The sequence below is a fragment of the Prunus dulcis genome, chromosome 6 (genome assembly GCF_902201215.1).
Source record: "Prunus dulcis chromosome 6, ALMONDv2, whole genome shotgun sequence".
In the NCBI taxonomy this organism is placed as follows: Eukaryota; Viridiplantae; Streptophyta; class Magnoliopsida; order Rosales; family Rosaceae; genus Prunus; species Prunus dulcis.
Genome location: NC_047655.1, coordinates 24,778,803 through 24,788,594, shown reverse-complemented (window position 1 = coordinate 24,788,594; position 9,792 = coordinate 24,778,803). Strand labels below are relative to the sequence as shown.

The window sequence follows — 9,792 nt, the reverse complement described above, 5'->3', positions numbered from 1 at the left end:
CATATATATATACCAACAAAATAAATTAACTGAGACGTCCCTATATATATATATATTGGAAATTTCGCGGAAATTGCAGCTCCAGCAAGATGTCCCTACACATGCACACCACATTACTGCCCACAACCAAAATTCCATCCTCAATCCAAAAATATAGTATAAAACTCACATGCTTATGTCACAGAGGATCTACAAAAATCATGCATACCAGATAGAGAACTATGATGATGTGGGGAAGATATTTACGTACGTGTCCATATATATACCAAATAATATTCGCTTAATTCAATTGATGGAGGAGGAAGGAAGCTTCGCGGAAGCTGTCTAGGGTTCCACAGACAAGCATCATCATGTGTGGAAGGCAGATATTTGGGAATGTAAAAAAGAGCTAGGGTTCTTCCTTGATAATGTGATGATAAGAGCTATATATATCAATCTCAGATTCTCAGTTAAAGTAAGTATTATGTAGATGATGATACATTATATTATCCATATATAACATGTAAGTATGAAGTTTTCAGAGAAGATATGCAAGATTTACTTAGGCAAGCCGCAAGCGAAATGACGTTATAATAAGCAAGTACGTAGTGTGAAAGCAACTTATACCAGAGATTGAAAGTTTGAAATTAAGAGTAGGGTGTCGTGGACATACACAGTTCAGTAACAACAGGCAGAATAATGGACCATAAAATCTAAACTAAGTAAGCCGACTTGCTAGCTAGAAGATCTTCACCCACTAAAACCCTTTGCACAATTGACAGTCTTGACACTTGAGTCCGCAAATATATATAGGCACTTAGAAATCTCTGCCTTAAATAGTAAAGAACGAAACTTCTCTCTACCTTCCTCTAATTTGGAAGTTTTTGCAGCTTAATTAGTGAAGTCAGGGTCCATTTTTGTTAATAATAAACGTAGCCACTCAGAGAGTTCAAGCTACGTATACATATACATATGTATACATACAAAGAAGACAATTTTGTATGTGTATGCGTATATGCATAGCTTGAACTTCATTGTATGTATCTTGTTTCACTTGGGATAATTTTAGGACTGTAATTTGTTGTACGGATTTATATGCATGTGTGGTCTGTGGATGTAGAGAACAAAATCGACAAAAAAACAAAAATGCTGGTCTGCAACTCCATGTGAGCCTGTCATTCTTTCATGAAAAGGTCGAGAGATCAAATGCAGAGAGAGGGGTAAGCAAGCATAGTCGTCTCAAGTTGTACTGCTTGAGATATTAAGAGTGAGATACATTGGTATGAAACCGATCAAGTAGCTTCTGCGAAGGTTCCTCTGTATATTTTCAGTAGGTTGGGCTAAGTGTATACCTACTTCTCCTCACATATTATTGTGTTTTATTTCATTTTATATATATATATATATATAATATACGGCGTGGCGTGTTTGCCTTGGGTGCACACAATGAGAATTGTCTTCATCATCCTCATCAATCTTCTTTCTCATTCCTTTGTTTTCATGCTCATAATTGCTATTTGTATACGTGGTTTAAAAACAATGTGGAATTCCGTGATTATTAATTATTAAAAAAACAAAACGTCATGGTTTTTACTGTTCCAAGTGGGTTTCTGATGTAACTTTCGTTTGACTCTGCTTGGTTTTGACTGTTCTTTCCAAGACAGCACAACAAGTACAAGCGTCAGTCAAATATACAGTTTCTTTCTTCCTCACGTACGGAACACGCATAAATAATGTATATGTAGCTACAAATGCCGCCAGCCAAAAAAAAAAACAGTAAAAAAAAAAAAAACGAATTTCATACTACGCAGAACCACCTGGAGAATATCTGTTACAATCTTTGAATAAGTCACCGATGGTCAAAGAAATGTATATAATAACTTTACAGTAAACAACTACGTACCTATATACCATTTAGATTTTGGTTCTTCCTTATACCAAATACCTAACTAATTATGGTGTTATTAAAATCGCATTTGGTATAGAAAGGAACACGGCACCAAATCATTAGTTGGTTTCTGATCATATCTGTTTTGTGTTTTTTTTTTTAAAGATGAATAATTTTTGTCCAAGTTACGTAGAAGATGGATTACTTATAAAGGAAACTTATTTAATTCAATTCTTCAAAATAGTAAGATATCAAAGGCTTATAACTTAGCACTTCTAATTCCGAAAATGAAAAATCATTCACTTCTATCTTCATTTTCTATTTCAACATACATTGAATCTAATGAGTTATCCAATTCAATCTAGACACCGAACTAGTCTTATAATTTACTAACTTGTGTAGTTGGAAAAGAAAAATATAAAAAAAAGAAAGTTGGTATTGTTGTAACTTGTATATACATATGTATAATATATTTATATTTCTTAATACTTATTTTGGAAAAATTGCGTACGTGTCTTGTAAAATCTGATCTGATGGCTAAAAACAAAAGAACGAAACTTCGAGGAAGCTAGCATCTCCCAGGCTATTTATACTGTATATGAATTGTCAGTCCACTTCATCTCTCAATAGATAATAATATCGAGCTTGTCATCCTGTTACATTGGCAAGCAACTTTGTTCTACAAAATCTTCTCTCTTCTTTTGTTTGGGTCGCTAGGTTTTTGTGCTTTGTGCAATTACATCATCGGTCATGGCTTCAAACCAAGACCAGCCATGGCTATTAGAAAATGGCAACCTCAAGGGCTTAACTAAGGAGAACCGGACCGGTCGGACCGCACACAACATGTCATCCTCTTCCCTGCGGAAGAAGTCTGACCTCACCCTTGTCTCCAAAGTTCGATGCTCTCTCCTTAGACAGTTTTTGGCGAATTTGCAGGAGGTTACATTGGGGACAAAACTCTCCGTTTTGTTCCCAGCCATACCACTGGCCATTTTGGCTCAGTGTTTTGGTTTTGCAAGTGTGAGTACCAACTCCTTGCTATGTTTTTTTTTCAATATAACAGTGGAAAAAAACATTTAAAAAAATTTATTTACAATTATTAATACTTACCATGTCTACATATATAAGTTGAAAAAATTATAATATAATACTGAAATACGACAACGTGGTATAATTATGCAACTGAAAATCAAGCCCGAAGTAAAATGTCTTGTAAAGAAAATTGCTTTAGAAAGGAAAATTGTATAATAGAAATCCTTTGATCGTAACCGTTGTGATTATTTCTCTTAAACAGCCTTGGGTGTTTGCGCTGAGCTTAATTGGGCTTATGCCACTAGCAGAACGGGTCAGCTTTCTGACAGAGTAAGTCCAATTTTTTTTTTCCTCTTTATTATATATCAGTACGAATAATATTAGTCTTACCACATTTTTTATACCATAATTTTATATTATATAATGTGACAGCTGATGTATACATACCACATTATGTAAAATACTAGTTTCTGTTTTTCTAATTTTATTTATTAAAATACACTTCATTTATTTAATTGATGTGGTATATGATATGGATATATATGCCACATCATGTGGTATAGAAATATAGGATAATAATGTGGTAAGTATAGCATTACTCATATTAGTACTTATAGTTAGTATAATTTCCATTTGAGCGCACACTAAATTTTGGTTTTTTTTCCCCCCAAAATTGCAGGCAAATTTCTTTTTACACCGGTCCAACAGGTAATTCAATTATTTCTTATTTATTCATTTAAATTTTTGTCACATACGTGACATAATTTATTGATTTATTTCTTATACATTTGTTTTTTCAGTGGGAGGGCTTCTAAATGCGACATGTGGAAATGCCACGGAGCTAATTATTGCAATCTTTGCCCTAGCTCAACATAAGGTAGCAGTTGTGAAGTACTCTCTGCTGGGGTCCATTCTCTCAAACCTTCTCTTAGTCCTCGGCACTTCTCTCTTTTGCGGTGGCATTGCCAACATCAGAAAAGAACAAAAATATGACAGAGTAAGTTCATGGCTCTGGACAAACAAATATCCCTGCCCGTTATGAAGTTATCCTTATCCTGGATACTGTTGGTTTCATTTCATGCCTATCTAATATGTTGTTTGTTTGTTTTGGTGTTGTCCAAACAGAGACAAGCGGATGTGAACTCCCTCATGCTGCTGCTGGCACTTTTGTGTCACTTGCTGCCAATGCTGTTCACGTTTGCTGCAGGAGCCTCTGCTAGTGTGACATCAGACCCTTCCCTCCATTTGTCCAGAGCCAGCTGCATTGTTATGCTCATAGCTTATACTGCATACATTGTCTTCCAGTTGTGGACGCACCGTGAATTATTTGAAGCTCAGGAGGTAATTAATGGAGATTCTTTTATGAATATAAGTGGTTTGATTCGCTGTGTCGCAGCATAAGTATGACAAGAGAACATTATTCTAAAAAATGGTTCCCGTCTTAATGCAACGCTTGGAAGAGAAATCTTTGGGAATTTTATGGCAGCATTGATCTGTGGTGATTGCTAACTTAGTCAATTTAATGTGGTGGTATTGATCAGGAATCGGACGATGATGGTGTTGTTTCGGATGAAGCACCTGTGATTGGATTCTGGAGTGGGATTGTGTGGCTGATTGGAATGACTGCAGTGATTGCCTTGTTGTCTGAGTATGTTGTGGGAACAATTGAGGTAAATATATAATCTGGCCACCTTGATTGAAACATAACCCCATTTTGTTTATTGTGGTAGTCATATAAATCACTACTTTTTCATCAGGAAGCATCAGATTCTTGGGGCTTGTCTGTGAGCTTCATCAGCATAATCTTGCTACCTATTGTTGGCAATGCAGCAGAACATGCAGGAGCAATCATATTCGCTTTCAAGAACAAGTTGGTGAGTGGTTAATTAACGATCACATTAGCTTCTAATCGCATTTCTAAACACAAGGTCTTTCCATTTAAAAATATATATATGTATTTTATGCAGGATATAACGTTGGGTGTAGCTTTGGGATCCGCAACTCAAATTGCCGTGTTTGTGGTAAGCACGACAACTACAGTTTATAAGAACATATATAATTAATGTTGGAAGATCTGCAACTCTAATGCCATTGAAATGAATGAATCTGCAGGTTCCATTGTGCGTGATTATTGCTTGGATAATGGGGATTAACATGGATCTCAATTTCAGTGTCATTGAGACTGGCTCTTTAGCTATATCAATTCTTGCTGTAGCCTTCACTTTACAGGTAATTAATTAAGATTGCTAATCTTACCTCATCAAAAACATCATCATCCTTCAGTCTCAATTAAGATTGCTAATCATACCCTAATTAATCTCACTTTTTCTTGATTTAATTTATAGGATGGTACTTCCCACTACCTCAAGGGATTGGTTCTTCTGCTGTGCTACATTATTATTGGAGCCTGCTTTTTTGTAACCGAATCTCCCCTTCGTAAGTACTAAACTAAAAACCTTGTTTGCTGGTTCATGTAACAATTTATAAAAAATCTAAAACATAAACTTTTTTCGCCCCTAGATCACTCGAACATCGTCAACCCGGGACTTAAATCGTCAAACACAGCAGTTTTTGGAGCTTAATTAAAAATGTAAGTTCGTTTGTGCAGCACTTTTGAATGCATATGTATTTACATTTCAGCTAGCAACTTTAATTGAGTCAAGACATGAATTATTACTTGACTGATTGATTTTGATGCAGGTGTTTGGCCTTTCAAGGGCCACCTCCTGAGTATTATTACAGCAATGCTGTTGTTAGCTGCATGCCTTTGTTATTCATCAATTTTGATTGGTGCCATAGCCGGTCCGAAAGCTAACATTTTTCATTGGTCTGCTTGTCCTGCATGGGATACTTGATGAAAAGAGTTGGGTCTTGTTGAAGCTTGATGAGGACAGGCTACAGAATCAGTCATATGTGTGTATAGCTAGTACTATATATGAATCAGATTTGTTTTTCCATCTGATTTTTGATTTCTTCTTATAAATGCCAGTAGAGCTTGTGGCATGCATGGCATAAGGGCTTGATTTCTTTGCTTTTTTTTTTTGTTATGGAATAATAAAGAATTAATAATGGAAAATTTGTCGGTTTGGGTTTTGCAACTTCCATTCTCGCTCTCTCCCCTCTTATCTTCTCTCTCAATTTCATCTTCACGTTCATTCTTACTCTCATTTTCCCCTGTACTTTAGCACAAAAAATAAAAAATAAAATAGTTATCATACGAGCGAAAATTTACATGTCTAAAACTCTCTTGTGAAAAGGACCAAAACCATGCAAAAAGTAAAATCAGCACAAAGGAAAATAAAGTGAAACATGGGGCCAATGCTTACCTTTTAGCAGACAGTCAAAGTCAATGGAATTTTTACAAAGGTTTCCATAGGAACCTGGAACCTAAACCCTAGTGGCAAATCAACAAAATGGAAGCATTGTATAGTCTACTTCATGTCAAGAAAACATGCTCAGATTTCCCACAAAAAAAAAAAAAAAAACAAAGAAAGAATATGCTTGGGATTATTAGCCTGGCAACCCATTGGGCCATGGTTCGGTTCAACCCAGAATATTGATGAACTTGGGCCGTTGCTTTCACTCATTTTTCAACTGAGTAATTGAAGTTGGGCTTGGGCCTTGGGCTTCCCTATTGGTTGGGTCACATTTTCAGCTAGCTTAACCCATTTGGGTCTGTTTTTATTATTCGATTTTTAATTCTCTCAAATATTCTTCTATTCCATCCTCTCTCGGATTATTGTTATGAGGCAACACTTGTCAGTTCTAGTTACTTATCTACATATATAGCAAAAGGTACAAAACGGTGAAACATTCAAAATATCAGAAAATATTTTTAGTTAATACAAATATCTAAAATTAAAATTATTAATTAAATGAGGATAAATATGATAAATTTATATTTTTTCATATTAAAATTTTTAAATTTTTTAAATAAAATAAAATAATATGTTCAAAAAAAAATGAAATCCGGGCTAGTTTAATTTAAGAAAAAGCTTGGCTCCTTCAGATTGAAGAGAAGCTTCTCGTTATAACCAATGTGGTTTTGACATGTGTTAAATTATTTTAAATTTTTTTTTAAACTTTGTCAATGTTGCTAAAATTTGACAAATGTCAAAAACCCAGTGGTTGTAAGGAGGAGCTCCTCCTCAATTTTAAGAAGCCAACTCATGCTTATATTTTGATTCGATATTAAAGTTAAAAAGCTATAACTAATAGAACTTTCCTTGTCAACCCCAAAATAAAATAAATGGTTAATGACAGTTTAGTACCCTGCCTTTTTGACATGTTAATCCATACCTTCTCAATTTTTACAATAACATACCTCCAATCTTTTAAATTTGTTACAATGTGATTCTGCTGTTAGAGCATTTCCACCGGGAGGCCCTAGCTCGGGCAAGAGGCCCCTCAGGCCAAGAAATACAACTCCAGCGGTACAAAATAGCCCAGGCAAGGCTGAGGCTCCACCAAGCCCTGACAGGCCTTAAGGCAAGAACAACAAAAATTGTTGCCTGAGGGCCGTGATGATGTCAGCAACGAAAAAATTTTAAAAACCCAAAAAAAAAAAAACTAATTTTATTCCCATTTTAAATTTGAGTCTCCTAACAATAAATAATAAATATATATATTTTTAAAAAAGTATATAAGTTAAAAAACAGCGAACACATGTCCCTATTTAATTAAAAAAAGTGGGGCCTAAGCCCTTGTGAGAAAGGAGAATACTACCAACCTTCTCTCTAACCTTCTTCTTTGGACCTTCTCCATTTTTTGCTTGACATGTGTCATTCTTCTTACACTTAAAACAATGTCATTAATATATTATACAAGTTAACTTTTGCTTTCCAAGTTTACCCTTATTAAATGTGTTGATGCGAAAAAGTGGTTCGACACGTGGTTCGCCCAACTTAGTGATATTGCGTCTTCGGAAGGTAGTTAGTCTTCGGAAGATCAAGTTCCTGCAAAAAGGGGAACGTTCGGTAAGACCTTGGGGTACCGGTGCGGTACCGGCCGAAGGCTCTCCGATGCTTAAGTAAGTACGGATTTAGTAAAGATTAGACTATAGATCAAGCGGTAGCGTACCGTTGGTTTTTCTGTCCCCTCTTTTGGGAATAGGGGTCTCCTTATATAGGCCTTGGGAGGCGTGCTTATGTTGGAATTTTCGATGTGGGACTGTAGAAGCTGGTCGAGAGCACGACACGTGTCCCAGGTCAAAAGTATCAAGATGTTTAGGATTCGGTAGGCTTATTGCCGAAGGGCCTGCAGTGTTAAACGTTGACTTCGTCCACGTGTCAGGTGGTCATTGGTCGTTAATATACGGTATAAACAGTAGTCCCCCAAGTTCTCTTCCGAAGGTTCTTCGGAAGGGAATTTGGTTCATATCCCGAGGGTTCATAGATGCCCTGCCGTTCGGAAAGTTTGTTTGTGGAAGGCTCCCCTGAGATCTGAAGGATCGCCGATGCTGAGAGGTGTGAAGGCAGGACGCTTCGTTTCCCGCGCCTGGCGCGTGGAGACGCTTCGCCTTCCGCGCCCGGCGTGCAGAGACGCTTCGTCTTCTGTACCACGCGTGCAGCAGACATCACCATCCATCGGGCGACACGTGGCCAGCGAAGTGACGTCTGACGGCTGCAATTATGAGCCGTTTGGTTTCCCGAGGCGTACCGTTGCAGCCATCTCCCTATAAATAGAGATGGCTCCAGGCGTAGAGCTCACTTTGGGTTTGAGAGTTGAAGCGAGAGCTCTGCGCAGGCGATTTCTGAAGTGCGTTAACGGCAACGAAGGCGATTTTCTCGTGAGTTATCGGCAATCAAGGCGATTAACGAAGCGTTCGAACGGCAATCAAGGCGATTCTCAAGCAGTTTTATCGGCAATCAGGCTCCCAACAACACCCAAGGTAAGATACCGTTCGGTACTCCCAACTCTTTTTATTTGATTGTACCTCCTTATGGCGTAGGCTTGCCGATCGCAACATAGGATTTCTTTTCGGTAGTCTAGTGGGCTATAGGTAGTGGCTTAGACATCGGTAGGGTAGTTCATTACAGAACCTTAGCAACCCTTTTTCCTTTTTTTTTTTTTGTAGATGTCTTCTAGCGAGTCTTCCTTCGGCAGTGAGCCCAACGCTTTCGATGGGGAGTTGTCATCGGGCTGGGACACGTCTAGTTTGGCCGTGAGCTTTGATGCCGAGGGGCAAGAGGACACCGATGTTCGGATTATCGGTGAGGAGGTGAACTCCGTTCCTGCTCATGGCGTCGACAAGGGGTTGATGACGGGGCAGCCGTTTCCGTTAGCTGCAGTCTTCAAAGACGGTACCCGGTTCGGTACCCCCGATCCCCTGCCGAAGGCATCTACCTCTGGTCGTGATGAGGTCACTGCTGGTCCCTCTCGGCCGAGGCTGACAATCGTCCACCGGGAGCGGGATAGGATATCGATGGGCGTGCCGAAGAAGGCTCTGTTTGGGGTCGACTATTTAGAGCCGAATAAGATCACCGAACGGGAGCTCCAAAAGATTAGGGCCGAATACCTCATCCCAGATTCGGTGAAGATGAGGATTCCGAGCCCTACGGAATGCCTTAGTGAACCTGGGGACGGTGAAGTCGTCTTCTTCACCGACATGCTTCTGCAAGGGGTCAGGTTGCCGTTGCAGCCTGCCGTGCAGAGGATACTGGCCCAGATCGGGTATTCCCCGGGCCAGTACAACCCCAATTTCTGGGTCGTGCTGATGGGGGTGATAGCCGCCTTCGGGATCGGTGGGGAGGGGGAGCCTTCCTACGAGCAATTCTCGTACCTCTACAGCATCACGAAGTCGAAGAGCGCCGATCATGGTGGCTGGGTTCAGGCGAACTGCCTGAAGGCTTCCGAGCGGGGTCATTTCATCAGCTCGGTGCCGACTTCCCAGA

The 9,792-nt window shown here is 38.8% G+C and overlaps 1 protein-coding gene across 1 annotated transcript; it reads left to right on the top strand.

Annotated features, from left to right (window-relative positions):
- The first annotated feature begins 2,504 nt into the window (after positions 1 to 2,504).
- On the top strand, positions 2,505 to 5,997 carry LOC117631837 (vacuolar cation/proton exchanger 3-like). Its single transcript, XM_034365156.1, has 12 exons — positions 2,505 to 2,887; positions 3,162 to 3,229; positions 3,579 to 3,607; positions 3,700 to 3,896; positions 4,025 to 4,240; positions 4,441 to 4,569; positions 4,657 to 4,773; positions 4,867 to 4,920; positions 5,012 to 5,128; positions 5,245 to 5,335; positions 5,420 to 5,489; positions 5,600 to 5,997. Exons 1-11 carry the CDS (start codon positions 2,618 to 2,620, stop codon positions 5,479 to 5,481), a joined length of 1,350 nt encoding a protein of 449 aa, XP_034221047.1. The 5' UTR covers positions 2,505 to 2,617; the 3' UTR covers positions 5,482 to 5,489; positions 5,600 to 5,997.
- Positions 5,998 to 9,792: the final 3,795 nt, after the last annotated feature.